The sequence below is a fragment of the Hyla sarda genome, chromosome 4 (assembly GCF_029499605.1).
Source record: "Hyla sarda isolate aHylSar1 chromosome 4, aHylSar1.hap1, whole genome shotgun sequence".
In the NCBI taxonomy this organism is placed as follows: domain Eukaryota; kingdom Metazoa; phylum Chordata; class Amphibia; order Anura; family Hylidae; genus Hyla; species Hyla sarda.
In genome coordinates, this window is record NC_079192.1 from 99,919,093 (window position 1) to 99,941,221 (window position 22,129).

General features: G+C 44.4%; 1 protein-coding gene across 2 annotated transcripts in view; it reads right to left on the reverse strand.

Annotated features, from left to right (window-relative positions):
- Positions 1-14,562: 14,562 nt before the first annotated feature.
- The window catches only part of CLPX (caseinolytic mitochondrial matrix peptidase chaperone subunit X), a 41,042-nt gene continuing 33,475 nt past the window's right edge, over positions 14,563-22,129 (reverse strand). For both annotated transcript variants that reach the window (XM_056571751.1, XM_056571753.1), the window contains 7 exons: positions 21,270-21,434; positions 19,988-20,076; positions 19,676-19,840; positions 17,812-18,111; positions 17,626-17,718; positions 17,267-17,373; positions 14,563-15,896 (listed from right to left, as the gene is read on the reverse strand). In XM_056571751.1, coding sequence (XP_056427726.1) covers positions 15,806-15,896; positions 17,267-17,373; positions 17,626-17,718; positions 17,812-18,111; positions 19,676-19,840; positions 19,988-20,076; positions 21,270-21,434 — 1,010 coding nt within the window. In that variant the 3' untranslated portion in view covers positions 14,563-15,805. The remainder of the gene's footprint in view (positions 15,897-17,266; positions 17,374-17,625; positions 17,719-17,811; positions 18,112-19,675; positions 19,841-19,987; positions 20,077-21,269; positions 21,435-22,129) is intronic.

Below are 22,129 nucleotides of genomic sequence, written 5' to 3' on the forward strand. Positions count from 1 at the left end.
AGAGAGGAGCAGTTACCCATAGCAACCAATCAGATCGCTTCTTTCATTTTTAATGAGCACTGTGACAAATAAAAGAAGCGTTCTGATTCATTGCCATTGGTAACTGCACCACACTCCCTCTACACAAGTTTTGATAAATCCCCCACCCCCGAGTGTTTGCTAACCAGGGTGCCTCCAGCTGTTGCAAAACTACAACTCCTAGTATGCCCGGACAGCCATAGGCTGTCCGGGCATGCTGGGAGTTGTAGTTTTGCAACAGCTGGAGGCACCCTTTTAGGAACACACTGCTTTATGATCAGGGGGGAAAGGTTCTGACTGGTGGCACCCCATTGCTGTGAGGTCAGACCCCTACCCTTCATAAATAAGAACAGTGTGATACATAGTTTTAGGCTACTATATTGACACACGTATAGTTGTGGACCCCCACATAGTTATACGTCCCTCTATATAGTGGCAGGTAGGTGGCCCACACAGACACTTCCACATTGCTTGGATGCTCCACTGGTACAGGGTGAGGACCACTGCTTACTGACAAAGTAGCCACATTGGCAGCTGCCACTAAGAACAGGGACCAGCAGCTGCTGTGGCCAAAAACGCAGAAATGTCAATTTTAATAAGAAAAAAAATAATAATTTATATTAAAAAAATTAAAGACGGAACAGTATTGAAGTAAAAACAAAAATAAAATAAAAATAAAACTAGTCATGGACAGCCTAATGACAAAGTGCTGGCATTGTAAGAGATACTGTCTGAGTGATGCTGTTTTGCTCTTCAGAACCATTATTATGACTTGTTCATTCCTAAGAGAGAGAAAATGTATCCTCAAAATCCGTACAGAATCCATAAAGCTCTCTGGAAGACCCTCCTGCTCTTTTGCTATTTAGAAGGAGAAACAGTAGGGGGGAAATCATGTATCTGTCTGCAACAGTATTTCCCAACCAGGGTGCCAGCAGCTGTTGCAAACTACAACTTCTGTAACCAACTATTAGTTGGCTTACATAGTGTCAGAATTTTCAAAAATATGGCTATTGTGTGGGATAGAAAAAAAAAATAATAATAATAATTATATACACATACATACAGTGCTCCCTCAAGTTACAATATTAACTCCTTAAGGACTGAGCCCTTTTTCACTTTAAGGACTCGGCCATTTTTTGCAATTCTGACCACTGTCACTTTAAACATTAATAACTCTGGAATGCTTTTAGTTATAATTCTGATTCCGAGATTGTTTTTTGTGACATCTTCTACTTTAACATAGTGGTAAAATGTTGTGGTAACTTGCATCCTTTCTTGGTGAAAAATCCCAAAACTTGATGAAAAATTAGAAAATGTTGCATTTTTCTAACTTTGAAGCTCTCTGCTTGTAAGGAAAATGGATATTCCAAATATATTTTTTATTTTATTCACATATGCAATATGTCTACTTTATGTTTGCATCATAAAATTGACGTGTTTTTACTTTTGGAAGACACCAGAGGGCTTCAAAGTTCAGCAGCAATTTTCCAATTTTTCACAAAATTTTGAAACTCGCTTTTTTTCAGGGACCAGTTCAGGTTTGAAGTGGATTTGAAGGGTCTTCATATTAGAAATACCCCAAAAATGACCCCATTATAAAAACTGCACCCCCCCAAAGTATTCAAAATGACATTCAGTCAGCGTTTTAACCCTTTAGAGGTTTCACAGGAATAGCAGCAAAGTGAAGGAGAAAATTCACAATCTTCATTTTTCACACTCGCATGTTCTTGTAGACCCAATTTTTGAATTTTTGCAAGGGGTAAAAAGGAGAAAATTTTTACTTGTATTTGAAACCCAATTTCTCTCGAGTAAGCACATACCTCATATGTCTATGTAAATTGTTCGGCGGGCGCAGTAGAGGGCTCAGAAGGGAAGGAGCGACAAATGGTTTTTGGGGGGCATGTCACCTTTAGGAAGCCCCTATGGTGCCAGAACAGCAAAAAACCCCACATGGCATACCATTTTGGAAACTAGACCCCTCGGGGAACATAACAAGGGGTAAAGTAAACCTTAATACCCCTCAGGTGATTCACGACTTTTGCAGATGTAAAAAAAAAAAAATTTACCTAAAATGCTTGGTTTCCCAAAAGTTTTAAATTTTTAAAAAGGGTAATAGCAGAAAATACCCCCCAAAATTTGAAGCCCAATTTCTCCCGATTTCTCCCGATGGGGGTGAAAAGTGCTCTGCTGGCGCACTACAGGTCTCAGAAGAGAAGGAGTCACATTTGGCTTTTTTGAAGGAAATTTTGCTCTGGGGGCATGCCGCATTTAGGAAGCCCCTATGGTTCCTGGACAGCAAAAAAAAACCCACATGGCATACCATTTTGGAAACTAGACCCCTTGGAGAACGTAACAAGGAATTAAGTGAACCTTAATACCCCACAGGGGTTTCGCAACTTTTGCATATGTAAAAAAAAAAAATAATTTACCTAAAATGCTTGGTTTCCCAAAAAAATTACATTTTTACAAAGAGTTAAAGCAGAAAATACCCCCCAAAATTTGAAGCCCAATTTCTCCCGATTCAGAAAACACCCCATATGGGGGTGAGAAGTGCTCTGCTGGCGCACTACAGGTCTCGGAAGAGAAGGAGTCACATTTGGCTTTTTGAAAGCAAATTTTGCTCTTGGGGCATGCCGCATTTAAGAAGCCCCTATGGTGCCAGAACAGCAAAAAAAAACCACATGGCATACTATTTTGGAAACTAGACCCCTCGGGGAACGTAACAAGGGGTTAAGTGAACCTTAATACCCCACAGGCGTTTCACGACTTTTGCATATGTAAAAAAAAAATTTAATTTTTTACCTAAAATGCTTATTTTACCCAAAATTTTACATTTTTAAAAAGGGTAAAAGCAGAAAATACCCCCCAAAATTTGTAACACAATTTCTCCCGAGTACGGCGATACCCCATATATATGTGACCCTAAACTGTTGCCTTGAAATACGACAGGGCTCCAAAGTGAGAGCGCCATGCGCATTTGAGGCCTAAATTAGGGATTGCATAGGGGTGGACATAGGGGTATTCTACGCCAGTGACTCCCAAACAGGGGGCCTCCAGCTGTTGTAAAACTCCCAGCATGCCTGGACAGTCAGTGGCTGTCTCGTAATACTGGGAGTAGTTGTTTTGCAACAGCTGGAGGCTCCGTTTTGGAAACCGTGGCGTACCAGACGTTTTTCATTTTTATTGGGGAGGGGAGGGGGGGGCTGTGTAGGGGTATGTGTATATGTAGTGTTTTTTTATTTTATTTTGTGTTAGTGTAGTGTAGTGTTTTTAGGGTACAGTCACACGGGCGGGGGTTCACAGTAGTTTCTCACTGGCAGTTTGAGCTGCGGCAGAAAATTTGCCGCAGCTCAAACTTGCAGCCGGATACTTACTGTAAACCTCCGCCCATGTGAGTGTACCCTGTACATTCACATTGGGGGGGGGGGGACATCCAGCTGTTGCAAAACTACAACTCCCAGCATGCGCTGACATACTGTACATTCTGAGAGTTTTAGTTTTGCAACAGCTGTAGGCACACTGGTTATGTATCACTGAGTTTGTGACCTTACTCAGTGTTTCAAAACCAGTGTGCCTCCAGCTTTTGCAGAACTACAACTCCCAGCATGTATGGTGCATGCTGTAAGGTGACTGCTGGGAGTTGTAGTTTGCAACAGCTGGAGGCACACCGGTCGTAAAACACTGAGTTAGGTTAAAAAAAAACTCTGAGTTTCCCAACCAGTGTGCCTTCAGCTGTTGCAAAACTACAACTCTCAGCAGTCACTGACAGCCAATGGTCATGCTGGGAGTTGTAGTTATGCAACCAGCAGATGCACCACTACAGCTCCCAGCATGCACTTTAGCTGTTTGTGCAAGCTGGGAGTTGTAGTTATACAACAGCTGAAGGTACACTTTTCCATAGAAAAAATTTGCCTCCAGCTGTTGCAAAACCATAAGTCCCAGCATGCCCATAAGGGAATGCTGGGAGTTTTGGTGGTCTGCTTCCTGCTGTTGCATAACTACAGCTCCCAGCATGCCCTTTTTGCATGCTGGAAGCTGTTGCTAAGCAACAGCAGGAGGCTGTCACTCACCTCCTGCTGCTGCTCCGTCATCCTGGGGTCCATGTTGGGATCGGGGTCCCCAGCACCCGGGGTCTTCTTCCCGCACCCGCTCACGTCCTCCGGAAGAGGGGCGGAGCGGGAGTGACAACCCCAGCAGGCGGCCTGATTGGTCGGCCGGTAAACCGGCCGACGAATCAGGGCGATCGTGAGGTGGCACCAGTGCCACCTCACCCCTGCTGGTTCTGGCTGTTTGGGGCCGTCAGACACGGCCCCGATCAGCCAGTAATTCCGGGTCACCGGGTCACTGGAGACCCGATTGACCCGGAATCGCCGCAGATCGCTGGACTGAATTGTCCAGCGATCTGTGGCCATCGCCGACATGGGGGGCATAATGACCCCCCTGGGCGATATGCCGGGATGCTTGCTGAATGATTTCAGCAGGCATCCGGCTCCGGTCCCCAACCGGCTAGTGGTGGGGACCGGAATTCCCACGGGCGTATGGATACGCCCTGCGTCCTTAAGGACTCGGAATGCAGGGCATATCCATACGCCCTGCGTCCTGAAGAGGTTAATCAGTTCCAGGATGACCATTGTACATTGAGACCATGACTCCATGGCAACCCGGTAATTGGTTCTGAAGTAACCAAAATGTCATCCAAAAAAATTGGAAAAAAGTGAGGATTAAAGAAAATTAATCTGATAACTAATACAGGTAAAGCAAGTCCATACATATAAAAGTAAGAAAGATCTGCTGGAAGCTGTAATCACTGTCTATGTAGAGGACAGGAGCTTCTTCAGGGTCCTGTACAGTACACGCAATGTCCTAAAAAAGTTACATGGAGCCACCCCCACCTGAAACAGCTATTCCTGGCACAGGTAAAGAGTAGAACAGAACATGTTGTACCTCCCTGTAGGAGGCGCTACCAGACAGCCAGTCAGTGCATACACCTTGGTAATACAGGGGTTTTACCAGTGAAATGTCTATTCTGATTGGTCAATCCTTTCAGCCATTGACACATTTCACAGATCTGGACTGTCCGTTGTATTGTATGTTGAGTCTGGTTTCAAGTTACAATGGTCCAGAAAAGACCATTCTATGTTGAAAATATTGTATATTGAGGCCATTGTAAGTTGAAGGATCACTGTATAGCTTTACTTACCTCCAGCACACCTGTGGTGCCTCCGGTGTCCTGCTCCAGTCCACCAATGTGATAGTCTTTCTGACTGTCGGAGCCTGAATTCCACTGGCCCAGGCCCAATATGTCATACTGTCGCTCGGCAAATTGCTGGCCAAAGCAGGACATCAGCCAGCATGTCACCGTGTGGCATTATCACAGTTAAACATGATCAGCTAATGGTCAAGTATTTTGCATTGCTATGCGCAAGTCAAAGCCAGGACTGGTTCCAAAACATGGAAGCATTACAAATCTCCCCTTTATACTTTACTATTTTTTCTGGGTTTAGGTTCCACGAGTTATTTTCTCTTGAGAAGGTTTTTTTTTTTTTTTTATCCAAAACCAGGAGTCTAGCCAACACAAACTGTAATGGAAATACTTGCATCTCTTTCTATGTTTTGACCCACTCCTGCATTTAGGTAGAAACACTGACCAAAATGGGGCATGGCTTGATGCGGACAGGAATGGCCACACACTGAAGGAGCTCCTGGCTGGCCACAACATTAGCTGCCTAATCCCTTGGTGACCCTGCTTCTCCATGGGGAGGACCTCTCGGCGGGCCAGAGCTTCCCCCACACCTACCCGGCTGATCCCCACAGCGCCCGGAGGCATCCTGCGATACGTGCAGCTGCCTCCGGCTCCGTCCTCCTTCGCCATTGCTGGGCCGGCTCAGGGCCTGCGCTCACGCTCCAGCAGCCGGGTGTTGTTACATCAGGGCGCCCTTCCTGTCTCCTCCCTACTGCCTCCGGAGATGTTGGGGACCCCCTCACCTCAGCTGCTGCCTGCTACTGCCCCCTCTGCAGTTCCTGGTGACCCGGACCGGCCGTCTCTGCTGCAGGTAGTGCTGTGCAGCCCCTGGGGCCTACACCTTCTGCTCCTCTCCTGGCGGCATGTCCTCTTCCTGAGTCTTCAGCACAGGACCCGGTGGTGAGTGACTTCCTCGGCCCCTTGACACCCTCTGTGGACCCTGGAAGCCCTGCTCCGCTGTCCCTTCCTGCTGTTACCTCCCTCTCCTCAGGGCCTAGGGCCGCCATCTTGGGCCTCACTGGTGAGGGGTTTGCCTCCCCCTCCTGTGAGTTCCCTGCTGCCGGCAGCTGCACCCTCCTGCTCAGCCTCCCTTCCCCTGGCTCTGTGGACTGGGGATTTGGACTCTACTCCGCCAGTCATCCTCTTTGGGACAGAGCTGCCTCACCCTGGCCAGCCCACTACCCTGGCTGCCCGCTACACATCCCCTGATTCTCCTAAACCGCAGAGGCTGAGACAGAGCACCTTGATGTCCTCCGGGGTCCCCCACCTGCATCCTCAGGGGACGCCTCGTTCCCACCCTGGGCCTGCTCCGCCGGCGGCCTCACCATCTTGGGATGCCTTTTTGGATTCTGATGTTCCTTGCTCTGGCATCTCCCTCCCTCAGCTATGCCTGATCTGAGTCAAATGCTCTCCCAAATCCCAACTAAGGAGGACTTCAGGGCGCTTATAGCTGAGGATAAAGACACCTGCAGGGCTGAAATCTTATCCATGCACCAGGATCTCCAGCATTTGTCTGACTGTGTGGACAGCCTGGAAGGGGCTCATGATGCAACCTGGGAGTATATTGCTCAGCTCCAGTCCACCACTGCTTCGCAAACTGACTTTCTCCGTGATCTCCATGCTCATGTAGAGGACCTTGACAACAGGGGGAGGCACAATAACATCAGGGTGCGAGGGTTACATAGTTACATAGTACGGTCGAAAAAAGACATACGTCCATCAAGTTCAACCAGGAAATTGAAGGGTAGGGGTGTGGTTGGATATAGGGGGAAGGGATGGGATTTTATATTTCTGCATAAGCATTAATGTTATTTTGTTTCAGGAATGTATCTAACCCTGTTTTAAATTTATTAATTGTTCCTGCTGTGACTAGTTCCTGAGGTAGACTGTTCCATAAATTCACAGTTCTTATGGTAAAGAAAGCGTGCCGCCCCTTGAGACTAAACCCTTTCTTCTCCAAACCGAGGGAGTGCCCCCTTGTCCTTTGAGGGGGCTTAACCTGGAACAGTTTTTCTCCATATGTTTTGTATGGGCCATTAATATATTTATATACGTTTATCATATACCCCCTTAAACGTCTCTTCTCAAGACTAAACAATTGTAACTCCTTTAATCGCTCCTCATAGCTAAGATGTTCCGGAGGCTACCCGTGATGAGGATCTCTTTGTCACTTTGGAAGCCATTTTCAACATTATACTTGGGGAACTTGCCTCTTATAAGATTAAGCTGGACAAGGCTCACCGGGCACTCTGCCCCAAATCTAATGTGGGGACTCCGCGGGATGTTAACTGCTGTGTCGACGATCTTCAAGTCAAGGAGGCTATTATGGCTAAAGCCAGATCTCTGCGGAACTTTGATTTTGATGGAGCCCCTATCCAAATTTTTCAGGACTTATCTTGGCTGACTGTAGGGAAACGACGGATGCTTCAACCCCTCCTGGGGGTCCTCCGTTCCCACAATGTGCTCTACCGTTGGAACTTTCTGTTTGCCCTACATGCCCGAAGAGATTGACGCTCTGCTGTTCTTCGTTCCTTCTCTGATCTCCTGCCATTCTGCTCCACCCTGGAGCTGCCTGTGCCGCACCTGCTAGATTGGAACTTGTCCTCTCCACCTCTTCTGCCCGTGTGGCAGTCTGGCCGGACCCGCCGGTTTGGTTCCCAGAGGTAATCATCTTCTCCAGTCCCGGGGGCGCCCCCTCGAGGTGGCAACTGAGACTCTCCACCGTCTCCCAGACACTCTACGTTTGGATGTCTTCTACCGGATGTGGGACTACCTCCCCTTGCTGTTCTCATTTAGTTTTTTTGCATATTTTTCTTGCCATTTTAATGTTGCATTTTTGGTCACCGATGGTTTAGTTCTTCTCCCATCACCTGTGCTCTTTTGCTGTGGCCTCAGAGTTGGATAGCTTACTTTTTGGTGGTTGTTTTTTGTTGGTGTTCTTCCATCTCCCCTCTCGAGGCCGTAGCAATAGACTGCCATGCTTTGGTCCATGGCCCACTCTGGTGGTCTTGGCCTCCGCATTGGCTCTGGATGGGCACTGGGTGGGGTCCCGCTCTTATGTGCGTAGAGTGCTGGCTAAACTTCACAAATACCCCTCTCGTCTGCCTGGTTGTTGGGGGGGGGGACTTTAACCTGTTTTTTTCTCCTTCCCTGGATCGCCATTCCCTCTCTGCTGCTCCCCCTTCCCCATCCCAATTGCGCTTGGCTTCCATTTTTCGACGGGTTATCCGGGCCTCTTCGTTATATGATTTATGGTGGATCACCCACCCGATGGAGCGCTCCTTTAGCTTTTATTCTCACTCTCATAAGCTACATACACGCATATACTACTTCTTTGGTAACCTCCCTATGGTCCACATGCTCTCTACTCTACCTCCTATCTTGAACCCATCTCCTGGTCTGACCACTGCCCCATTCTCCTCTCTTTTTCTTCATTCCCCTCTTCTCTTCGGTCCTGCCACTGGCGGCTGAATGATTCTCTCCTTAAATCGTTGCCTTCCCGGGAGTCGATACATAAGTGTCTGACTGAGTACTTTGCCACTAATGAGGGTTCGGTCTCCTCTCAAACCATCCTCTGGGAGGCTCACAAGTCCGTGGTACGTGGGCACTGTATTGTGTTGGGTGCTCGGATTAAGCGTGACACTCTGACTCGCTCCTGGGAACTCTGCACTGAAATCTCTCGCCTTGAGGCTCTCTACCCCTTCTATTTCCTTGTTACGGCACCTGGTGGCCGCTTGGGCACAGTTGGGCAATCTGGCCTTGCACAGAGTTGAGAGGCAACTGTTGTTTGCTAAACAGCGCTTTTATGAAAAGGGCAATAAGGCCCATACTATGTTGGCCAGACGTCTGCGCGACCGCACGGTTGCTCAGTCCCCTTCTGCTTTATAAGACTCTTCTGGTGTTCTGCATTACCACCCTGCTGATATCTCCTGCCTCTTCGTTGACTATTATACTAATCTCTTCTCACTCCCTTCTCAGCTTCCGTCCGATCCGGAGGAGCGAGAAGCAGTTCTTGACTCATCTTTCCAGATGAGGGGGCTGATCGGGAGGTTCTCAATGCTCCTATCACAGAAGAACTACTCTCGGAGGTCCTCAAATTTATACTATAAGACTTTTTCCTCTGTCCTTGTATCTAAGCTTGTTCCCCTTTTCAACTCTTTTATGGGGGTCTTTTTTGCACTCCTTAATTACCTAAACCTGGCAAGGATCCACATGATTGCTCTAGTTACTGGCCTATTGCCCGGTTCTAAAACGGTTTTCTAAGGTGTTGGCGGTTAGACTCTGTGCCTTTCTCCCCTCCCTTATCCATAAGGATCAGGTTGGGTTTATCCTCTGCAGTCAGGGCAGCGACGACACCAGTAGGGTAAATAGATCTTGTGGACTTGGTCAATTGGAGGTCTGAGCAGGCGTCCCTCTTTAGCCTTGACGCAGCGAAGGCGTTCGATAGACTGGGGTGGCCCTTCCTTTTTGCCACCCTTCAGAAATGTGGTATTACGGGTAGTTTTCTGACTGCACTAGGAGGGTCTCTACTCCTCTCTCAAGCTTCCTCATGCTCCTTCTTCAACTTTCCCCTTGTCCAATGGTACCCGCAGGGCTGCTCGCTGTCTCCTCTGGTTTTTTGCTCTTTGCATAGAACCTCTGGCTGCCATGATTAGGGGGAACCTGGACATTGCTGGCATTTCCTTGCATGACAGGGAGTTTAAAATCTGCTTGTTTGCTGATGATGTTCTCACGCTCTCCCGGCCTTTACTCTCTCCCCCAAAGTTGTACAGAGCATTACATGACTATAGGGTGGTCTCTGGTTACAAGGTAAACCTATCTAAGTCTGAGGCCCTTCCTCTCAATCTCCTTGTTTCTACCTCCACTCTCTTCCGCTCTGACTATTCTTTTAAATGGTCTCCCTCTGCTCTCAAATACTTAGGGGTTCATATTACTTCTTGCTACTCTTCTCTATACTCGACTAACTACCTTCGCCTCTTTCAGGAGCTTTTTGCCCTCCTAAGGAAGTGACATACACAGTACATCTTTTTTGGGCATATTGCGTCAGTTAAAGTGACGATCCTTCTGAAACTCCTATTTTTCGAAATGTTGCCAGTTTGGGTGCTGTTATCTGCCCTCTGTTCCTTTCAATCAGCCATTTTGCGTTTCATTTGGGACGGGACGTGGCATCACCTACCCATGACTGTTATGATGGCTAGTAGGGTGTGGGGAGGCCTAGCAGTCCCGGATGTCATTAAATATTATTGGACTGCCCACTTGTGCCCTCTTGCAGCATGGGGATCTTCCCATGCATACAGCCGCTGGATAGAGTTGGAAAAACTCTGCTTAGCCCCTGTTCACGCTAACCCTCTCCTCTGGTCTCTTCTTGCATCTACTTGTCTCTCTCCCCTCTCCTGGGTCCCATGACTTTCTCTAAATATGTCTGGGGATACTGAGGGAGATTTATCAAAACCTGTCCAGAAGAAAAGTTTCTGAGTTGCCCATAGCAACCAATCAGATTGCTTCCTTCGTTTTTCAGAGGCCTTTTCAAAAAATGAAAGTAGTAATCTGATTGGTTGCTATGGGCAACTGCACAACTCTTCCTCTACACTGGTTTTGATGAATCTCCCCCACTGTTCTGTGAAATTGAAGCTGTTCTCCCTCTTGCGTTCTTTTCTATATCACCCTGATTTTCTTTCTGGTATGTCTTCTGCTATGGTGAGGGAATGGTGATCTAGGGGCCTTTTCTGATGGGCGGATGTGGTAGACCCTCTCTCCCGCTCCCTCCTACCCTTTGACCACTTAGTGACTCGTTGGGATCTCCCTTCCTCTGAGCGCTTTCACTACTTGCAGTTGCGGCATTACATGTCCACCTCGATGGGATCCACGATGGTCTCTCTGCCTACTGGGTTTGAGAGACTGTGCCGGGGTGGGCCTCAGGCGAGGGGACTTCTCTCAGATACCTACTCCTTACTTCTCCACCCTTCTGAGGGGACCCTCCCTCCCATCGTTACATGGCTCGCTGGGAGACTGCCCTCAACACTACCACACTTCCTCAGTGGTGGGCATCTAGGAGAGGGCCTCTAAGGCTTCCATCTGTACTGCTTATAAAGAAACCCAGTATAAGTTAATTATGGGCTGGTATCACACTCCTGAACTATTTAGTGGACTGAACCCGGATATCCCCCCCCCCCCCCCCCCCCCCAATGCTGGCATTATGGGGTGGGTCTGGGTACCCTATTCCATATATTCTGGTCTTGCCCCCTTCTGAAGGAGTTTTGGGTTAAAGTTCAGCGGTTGCTCTGAAGTTTTGGACGTCCTGGTCCCTTTGGACCCCCTTGTCTATCTCCTCAATCTCTCTCACCCTTCCTTATCTAAGAAACCCTTTAAGCTCTTTGAACATATTGTCTTAGCAGCCAAATACTGGAAGAATACCCTCCCTCCGAATCGGTCCTGTTGGCCCATATTAGAGAGATTTGCTCTCTGGAATTTCTGACAGCCTCTCTCAATAATTCTATTCCATTATTCCTTTCGGTCTGGGCACTCTGGGATCGCTTTACTGATCGTCAGCCGCCTTGACTCACTCTCTCTTTCCTTCTCCCACTTTTTCTCTTCCTTTCCCCTTACACAACAACCACAGAAGATGGGGTGAGTCTGTTTTGGTATGCCTGTTTGTTTCTCTCCCCAACTTCCCCCCCCCCTGTATGTGGTTCCTGTCACCTTTGTGTTTGCTAATGAAGTTACGTGGTATAACGATTGTTTAGTCAATGACTACTGAGATAGTCCTAGTTGTGCAATATTGTAGTACCGGAGGCCTTCTGCGACCTCAGTGCCTTTACTGGCCTACATTGGCCCTATCTTATATCTGTTTATTGACTCCCTTATGATGTATGTTCTTGGGTTGCGGACCATGTGATTTCATTACCCTTTGCAGATTTTAATGGGCTGTGGCTCCTGTATTGTCATACCCCTGTTTCCTTGTCCCAGTTTAAAAATAAAAAATACTGACCAAAATACCGTATGTGACCCCAACTTTACCAACCTACATATGAAAGAGTGCATGTGGCCTTATGTAAAAATGTTCCACAACAGTTGTTCTTTATGCCCCGGCCTCAAAAATAAACTAAATAAACTCATACATACCTTCCTACAAGCCCTCATTGGTCCGGCACAGGCCTCACGGTCCGGCAGTGCTGACGTCATTCCACTTCCTGGGGACGGGAATTCCCCAGAGCTGTCGGCGTAACACAGGCCGTGGTGATGTCCCGCCCCGGCTGGTGATAGGCTGAGCCCACTGTCATGTAAAAAGCCGGCCAGCGCTCCTTACATGACAGTGGGCTCAGCCTATCACCAGCCGGGGCGGGACATCGCTACGGTCGGTGATACGCCGACAGCTCTGCGGTGTCCCCGTCCCCAGGAAGTGGAATGACGTCAGCACTGCCGGACCAACGGGGGCTCATAGGAAGGTATGTATGTATTTTGTTTATTTTTGAGGCCCGGGCATGGTAATATGTAAAAAAGTGTTCCACTGCAGTTGTCCATTAAAACAGAAATAAAGTTAGTTTATAATTCTCCAATAAATTTCTATAATATCAGTGAGAATACTGTTCGGTGTAATTATTTGTATTTCCATCAGCATTCACCTAATGTTTATGGGGGTAATTCAACTCTCCCACTGTGAGGGTAAGACAAGGATGAGGCAGCATGAATCTCAACATGCCCTTGATCTCAGAGGTAAAAGGAACTAAGGGTCTGCCAGCAGCTTACTTCACTCATTATTGACACCACATGCAAGCTTCGATAGGCTAAACATGCTTGTGTACTGTAAGGTGGGAGTTATATGTAGTTATTAGAGAATAGCAAACTTACAGTAAATTCGATTAGTCACAAACTTCTCGGCTCGGCAGTTGCTGACTTATCCTGCATAAATTAGTTCAGCTTTCAGGTGCTCCGGTGGGCTGGAAAAGGTGGATATAGTTGTAGGAAAGAGTCTCCTAGGACTATATCCACCTTTTCCAGCCCACAGGAGCACCTGAAAGCTGAACTAATTTATGCAGACTAAAGTCATCAACTGCCGAGCCGAGAAGTTCGTGACAAATCGAATTTACTGTAAGTTCGCTCATCTCTAGTAGTTATCCTAGGCACATTTATTTACACTACTGCAGACTGTTTTTGGAGGAGATCTAGAATTTGGTGAAGGTTAAGTGTGAAAGGTTTTCAGCAAATACACTTTATGCCAAATGTGGATGCATTACCTTTTTAGAAATGCTAAAGTTGGAGGGGGGGGGGGGGGGGGAATGAAAGGAAAACAAAAAAATATGACTAAGATCATTGCACATCAAACTAACATTATTCCCATGATAAGTAATGGCATTTCAGTAGGATCATTCTGATCATCAGGGGTGCCAACTCCACGAACCCAGCTATTTCTAAGACAAAGACACAAAAAGGTCCCTTTGGAAATTCTCCATCATAATTTTTTGCAAAATTCTGCAACACAACCTGATTCCTGTAGTTCCATTGCCGGGGAACAAAAAAAAGCAAGACGATTTACTAATCTCTTCTGGACACTTGCAGATATTCCGCATAATTGCATGATCTGCCAGTGCTAGTACTGAGCAAAAATTAGCTGTCTCCATAGATTGCAATGCATTTACGAGCCCGCAGAAACAATAAAACAGCTTAATTGTTTATGTGGAAGGCCTTAGGCTGCTTTTATACTGCATTAAGAGCGTTTAGTGCAAATGCAGGGACAGGTCTGAGCACGTGTTTTAAATTGACCCATAAACACCCCATATACCCTATGAAGGCCAAAAGTGTGTTTTGGCCTCTGTTTGCCGTGTCTCATACAGATGCCTTTTTCATGGGCTGTTTATTCTTCTCAGTGTTAGAGATAGCAGCAGGGAGGGGTTGTGTAGCGGGATATTGGGGCATTTTTCAGAGAACTTTTTAAAAATAGAGGCAATCTGATTGGGGGAGAGGAAAAAAAAAAAGGATAAAAAAAAAAAAAAGTGTTGGGAATACATACATAGGAAGGCAAGTTTAGAGAAAGCATGCCACGCCGCAAACTGTAGATTACAGACTAAAACTGAATGCAACATATTTAACTCAAAACAACCACAAAAATATTTAGAAGTAATTTTTCCCACATCAAATACCGGTATGTCCATATCCTGTTAGTAACATCTACAGTCACCGTACTGTCCACATTTCTTCTTCGCCTCTTCTGGACCCCGAGAGTTTGGGTATATATAATCTAGAACTGTCCTCCCACTAGCTGAAATAGCTTTTATAATTGAAAAACATGAGCAGGAAATACAAAGTTTTTTTTTTATCCACTTTTTTAATTTTGTTAAAGGAACTACAAAACTTGAAAACATGTAAGTCCTTTAGTGGCACAAAAACATTTTGGCTAATGTTTTATTCAGGTGAATGTTATATGGAATTATTATCTTAGCCTGTTTTTGTGAAATTCTAAAATCAAAACAGAAAAAAACGAAAACAATAATTAAGCAGACAAGCATTTATCTATAACTTAAAAGCTTTTCATATCAAGCCTGCCACTACTGTGGGGTCCGCAGCATGATATAATATATTTCCAGCAGGAAATTAAATTACAAAATCAATCAAATATGATTGCATGAAGAACCAAAGATCCCTTTACTATAGAAGTTACTGAGTTCTGGGAAATGCAGAATTTGTAGAAGGGTTTATTAGACAGGCTACCTAGGGCTTGCTAGCAATTGACATAGAAATGTCAGGTTTCAGCCACTTAGACATGGACCATGAATGCAGCATGTTTTATTGTATCAGTTCCATGGTCCATCAGACATCCGTATTGAGAGCAGGTAGAACTCCTGTGAAGAAGGTGCCCATTACTTTAACATGCATGATAGTTTTCATTATATCACTTCATGCAGTGATTTAAATGCAGATTAACAGACCATAGGCACATGTGAAGTACTCACTGGTACAACCCCGTGCCAATGGAGGTGGTGGGGTTCAAGAGATTAACCATATTCCTAGTAAATATAAAATGCACCATTGGTGGAAAGACCACTAAAATCTTTTATCATGTAAGGTTCCAGTATTGGCCAGCCATGACATTAAAATAAAAAGGAAAAAAACAAAAAAACAAAAAAAAACACAACATAAAAACAGGTCTCCGATTGACAAGAAATGCCAGCACTAAAGGAAAAGGTGTTTGGAAGATGGCAAGAGACCCTAGTGTAGGCCAAACATCCACCGTATGTTAGAAGGGTGCACAATTTCACAACACCGAACAGAATTGTAAAATTATCCCCAGTTAATCCCCGTAAATGAAGCTTATGAAAATCGTCTTATAAAAGCCCCAGATAATGTACATTATTACCGTCTGACTTGTATAAACACCACTCCCTACAGTAGAAATCTGAAGTTCTTTAAAATAAGTCTCCTGGTTGCTCCCCCAAAGTAAGTTTTCCAGGTAATAAAAGTTAAATTTAGTATTGTGAAAAGTGTTTCTTATCTAAGGGGAATAAGCAATTTTAACACTGAAGGAGAACAGTAGTGAAACGGACAGACAGTCTAGTTGTTGGCTGCATCAGCCTGCCGAGACCAGCCTTCTTCCTCTACTCCAGAGTCATACTCCTCCTCCGGCATTTCTTTATTTTGTGTCCTATGGAGAAAAAGAATACATACATTTTTCTTTCTATGTAAACTTAATGGCTAGGAAATTTGTATTGACTATGCAAAATGTGTGGCTAAGTATTGGAAAGTATTATCAGCAAACCTAGGCAAAATGTACTATTGTACTTACCAGTCCAGTTTATATGGTCACTGGTAGATGGATGGCTATTGAAATTTCAGCCTGCATATCAATAGCCCAGTTTGAGGAACTAGTATTAAAAAGGGAATCTGTCACTAAATTAAAGAGGAAAAATCATAAGTGGCCTTAATGTGAAATTCTGCTGGTTTCCTTTTTGCCCGATTTATTAAGTGATTGTGTACATCTCTTAATAAATCAGCGACCCATGCACCATGCTTTTAAAACCTATGCAAGCTTTGAGCTAGGATAGATTTCATCTTTAACTTACACTTGCTCTGTAGCGTAAACTGTAATAAATTTGGCATTAATGGAAGGACATGCCCCTTTCCCACCAAGTAGTCAAATTGGCATAGTTTTTAGCACCAGTTTTCAGTGACACATTGCTGCACACCAACCTAAGGGTGCTTTCACATGGGGCAGAAACAGAGCAGTGGTTGTGTGTGGATTAAACTGCGAAAGAAAGAATTATGAAAAGAAAGTCTAGATTTCCACAGTGTCCCCATTGTGGATTTTAATTTCTCCATTTTATTCATCTGGGCAAATCCACTATAATAAATCTGCAGAATTGTAGCACATAAATGGACAGGATTTGGTTTTAAATCTATACCACAGGTCAATTTCCACATTAAGACTATGCTCACTTGGGGTAATGTCCGCACGGAAAATCTCCATGCGCACAATTCCCCGTCAGCAGAGCACCAGCAGAACATGCAGACGCTAGGACTGCTCAGAAAATCGCAATCTCAGACGGCAATTCATTTCCGTGCGGAGTACGCAGAAAAATACACTTCTATTTTTTCTGCGGACACTGGAACTTGAATATGTGAACAGCACAGCAGAATCCCATTGAAATTAATAGGACTCTGCTGCTGTGGGAATCTCCATGTGGAATTCCGCATAGCAATTCCATTGTGTGAACATATCCTAAGTAGAGGAGATTAAAATCTCATACAGACTGCTGCTTTTGATGTGGCTGTTTGATGCAGAGTTTTATTTCGGAGGTACAAAACAAGTACTGTATCTATTTTATAAATCTACATTCCTTCCACATTTTTTTTAAACAGAAAAATAATAATATTACCACTACACAGACTGACCTCACCCTAGTGCTGGCAGGGAAAAGTTACCACTGTGCCAGTCCTTTCCGTCTGACGTAGAAGGCATTACACAAGCACTGGTAGCTTTTTTTTTCCTAGAAGGTAGTAAGTACATTTACTCACCGAATGTAACTTGGCTCCTTTTTCCCTTCAACTACTTCCTGGTCCACCTCAACACAAACTATGTCAGAGTTTGGAACTTCAAACATGGGTTCCAGCAGGAGCTTTTCCTTTAAAGATTTAAAAAGAAACATCAAAAGTAAATACATAAGCATTTAGGGGAAATGAAAAAGAAATCTACAATTTGCCTCTACAAAGATATTAGCAAAGTCATAGTTCTATTGCTGGCACCCTGTAGGGTATATGGCTGTCCCACTGGCAGCACCCCTATATAAAAGTAAGCCACTGCTGCATGTTGTCACTTCCCCACCCAGTCCCACGGTAGAACAGAATACTATAGCCCTAAAAGGACATTGACTTACCATGATAGAGCGGAGGCCTCTAGCACCAGTTTTTCTTTCAAGAGCTAGTCTGGCAATTGCTCGCAAAGCACCTTCAGTGACATTTAATTCACACTGAAACACAATGCATATGTATGATTACAGTAGTATATAAAGACTTTAGGGGAAAAAAAACAAAAAACAACACCTCGTAACAATGAGACTAACCTTATCCATGCTGAATAGAGCCTGGTATTGGGGCACAACAGCATTACGGGGCTCTGTGAGAATGCGTACAAGAGTCTGTTCATCAAGGCTGTGAAGGGGCACCACTACAGGAAGGCGGCCTACAAACTCTGGGATCATGCCAAACTCAATGAGGTCCCTTGCTTCTACGTGACGCAGCAGCCGGTCCTTCTCTTCAATGTCTTGTACCGCATTTGATTCAGCGCTGGCATTTTCTAGATCTGCTGCTGCAGCAGCTCTACGTCCTTTCCCTATATCTGAAGCTATGCCAAATCCCAAATACTAAAAAACAGAGGAAAAACAATTATATAAAACATGCGAGAACAACAAGTTTACCTTTAACAAAGCCATTAACAACTCCCCATATGTGGATTCACAAGTGGTCATAGCTGGTAACATGTTCCTGACTAGGACCCTCTAAATGCCAGAGCGGAAAGTATCAGCCTTCTCTGTTCTGGCAGACCTGGACTGTCTATGCATAGCCGTGCCATGTCATTTTAGAAATAGTACAGCTGGCTTCAACTTCCCCTGGCAATTAGGATTAGACTACCCCTTTAAATATTAGTTTTAGTGGCTATGTCCTAAGAAGAAAATATGCTAAATTGTAACAGTAAGTCCATTAAACCTCCAAGATGGGAACAGGGTCCCCGGTGGAACATTATGGCACATTATGTTGTAATAGAATGTTAGCTGTAGGTTACTGCTAACACTTTATTCTAAAAAGGTGTTGACTCAGCCCCTGAGCACTACATGTATGGTGGATATGGGCAAGAGGTTAAGAGGAGGGAAAAAAAATAAAAATAAATGTATTCCATGACAGACATTTCAAATGTACATTTTACATAAATAGCAGGTAATGTCCTGAGCACAGTCCAAGAAAGGTATATAAGAAGGTTGCAAAAAGAAAAAAAAAAAAAAAAAAAAAAAGCAGAATGTAAGTGTGTGTATAATATATATATATATATATATATATATATATATATATATATATATATATATACACACATACACACATATACACACACATACATACATATATATACATACGCTATGGACATTTTTAATTAAAAAAAAATTTGTTCTTTACACTTACAATAGGTAAAAATATTTCTTATTTGTACCTATTTAAAAAAAAATAAAAAATCCCTCCCCCCCATTTTTTTTATTTTGTAGAGAGGCTTTTTGTACCACAACCATCAGAAAAGTCTGGTTTAATGTCGGCCGCCCATGAATGCTCATGGCTGACTCTGTTGCACTGATGACCGCTTCTTCATTCTCTATGCACTTAACAGAAGCCATCATATTTGCATTGCCGCAGCAAGGACACTCTATGCAATGTACGTGTCCTGCATATTGCATTCAGGCAGCCCCCACTGCAGCCATGCTGATAATGCGAGCATAGTGTTCCATGTGAACAGTCCAGAATCAGACTTTTCCGAATTTTTTTTTTATTCTTTGGAGAAGAAGAAGGAGAAAAAAAGAAAAACAAACAAAAAAAGAACCTTACTACAAAAGTGTGGAAAAAAGGATAACACCACCTCTAGGAGGAGCATCAGAGCTTACTAAGAGTATGCACTGCAGGCCTAACTTAGAGTACTGCACTACAGGCAGCCAGTATGTTGTTATTTTAGGACTCGGGATTTGAAGAGCTGTGTCTAGGAGTTAGAGCTACAACAAGTAAAATAAAAAAAAGTGTTATCTAATTTTTATTAATATAAAAAAGCCACCTTCAATCTATTTAAAAAGAAGACACTATGCAAGGACAGACATTTAAATGTATTGCCAATCCCTAGTGCTTATGCCCCAAGTGGCTGAGACTGGAAAAAGCTCTGGATGTAAGACAAACCTTTTCATTCTTCCTCCTACTGATGACCCTGTCCAGGCCATTAAAAGCTCCAGATGCTACAAAGAGGATGTTTGTTGTGTCAACCTGAACGGTTTCACCACGCAGCTTCCTTGAGTTTTTCTCGGGGACATTAACAATAGTGCCTTCAAGAAGCTTCAGCAAACCCTAAACAAAAAGAATTCCGGCAGGTTTAAGTAGACTTCATGTACAAGGGTAAAATGCATAATAAGCAGAGACGCTTATTCCGTTAAATTCAGCAGCCAAATTGTGAATAGATTTTGCCATTCTAATATATCTACAACTCATCCATACCTGCTGCACGCCTTCTCCTCCCACATCCCTGAGCTGGTGGATGCCAGGGACACTGCCAATCTTGTCAACCTCATCCAAGAACACGATTCCTAAAGTAAAAAGAAAAACTATGATGAATAGTAGAATTATGTACACAAAATACCAACTGATGTGGTTATTTAGATGTGATTTATCCACTAAAAGGATTACCGTATATACTCTAGTATAAGCCGACCTGAATATAAGCCGAGGCCCCTAATTTCACCCCAAAAACCCAGGAAAAGTTATTGACTCGACTATAAGCCTAGGGTGGGAAATACATCACCCCCCCCCCCCCCCATGTAATCATCCAGACCCCTGGCATTAACACCCTTGTCATCATCATCCTGTCATCATCCCCCCCCTTCATCATCACCGCCTGTCAATCCCTTCATCAGTGGTCTTCAACCTGCAGACCTCCAGATGTTGCAACACTACAACTCCCAGCATGCCCGGACAGCCATCGGCTGTCCGGACATGCTGGGAGTTGTAGTGTTGAAACATCTGGAGGTCCGCAGGTTGAAGACCACTGCGGCCTTCTTCATCATCCAGACCCCCCTTTAGTTTTGTATTCACCTCTCCTTGGTGGGAAGTTAGGGTGAGCTGGTCCGGGCCATCTATGCCGCAGGGACCGTCCGGTGGGGAGGGTTAGTCGTTCCGGGCTATCCATTTTCACCGGGAGGCCCTCTTCTCCTCTACGGTCCAGCCCCGGACTAGTGACATTGCCTTGACGACGACACGCAGGGACGTCCCTGTGCATCGTCGTCAAGGCAACGTCACTAGGCCGGGGCCGGCCAGGAGAAGAGGGCCTCCAGGTGAATATGGATAGCCGACTAACCCTCCCCACCGAATGGTCCCTGCAGCATAAATGGCCCGGACCAGCTCAGCAGATCAGCATCATGACTGTGTGATCATTTTTCTCACTGCATTTGGAAAGCAAATACCCTTTATTATTTTTATCATCGATGGAGCCATATGATGGCAATTCACTGTCATTTTGGAAGAATCATTTGTATTTTTAATTTTTTTTTTACATATTTTTTTGACTAAACAAATCAATTCCACAATTATTCTTGTGATTACAGACTGGTAAAATTAGATGTTTCTTTTGTACATTTTTTCTCTTTTTACATGACCTTTGTTTTTGTGGCATAACTACCGGTTTACCACCCACCTTTGCAGCGAGCTGCTAGGGCCACATCATTCTAGTATACTGCAGACAAACAAGTGAATCAATCCTACAAGACATTAAACATACACACACCTTGTTGAGCCTTCTCCACATTGTAATTGGCATCTTGAAGCAGTTTGGCAACCACAGACTCAATATCTTCTCCTACATACCCAGCTTGAGTCAGGGTGGTACAGTCACATATAGCAAACGGGACATCCAAGCATTTTGCCAATGTCTGCGCAAGAAGGGTTTTACCTACAAGGAAACAAAATATCAATACAGAACTTCTAAAAAAAATACCAGTATACAGATATTAAGGTGACCTACCAGGTGGTAGCATGTAAACAGAAGCGTGAGCTCAAAAGACATGAGTCACATGGACCTGACAACACTGTGCGAATTGTTATAATTCTATAAGGAGATCAGATTACTAGATTAGAGGTACATGCTAAAAGTTCAGTTAACCATGTCAGTAATCCTGCTTAGGTATGCAGGCACTCACACAACGTGATCAGATATTAAGAATAAGGCTGAAAACCGTATTGAAAACCGTATGCATTGACTTTCCATTGAAAACTGTATCCCAAAAGATGCATCAGGTTGTGTCCATTTTCAACCCTGTACAGTTTTGTCAGTTTTTTTCCCGTGCCCAAAACCACAGCCTACCACAGTTTTTGCTCCAGGTGAAAAACCGTATTGAAACATTTTTTTTTTAACATGGGAGTTAATGTGAACCGTACAGAACCGTATGTGCATATGGTTCCATCCGGTTTGCACCATACGGTTTTTGACTTTGCACAGTTTTTTTCTTGGAATTTTAATCAAACAAAATGAAACTTTATTCAAAATGGAATGAAAAGTTTAAAAAGTCTAAGTTTTCTCTTAAAAAACGGATGCAACCGAACATCATTTTTCAAATCCTATACGGTTTAAAATGTGTACACGTCTTG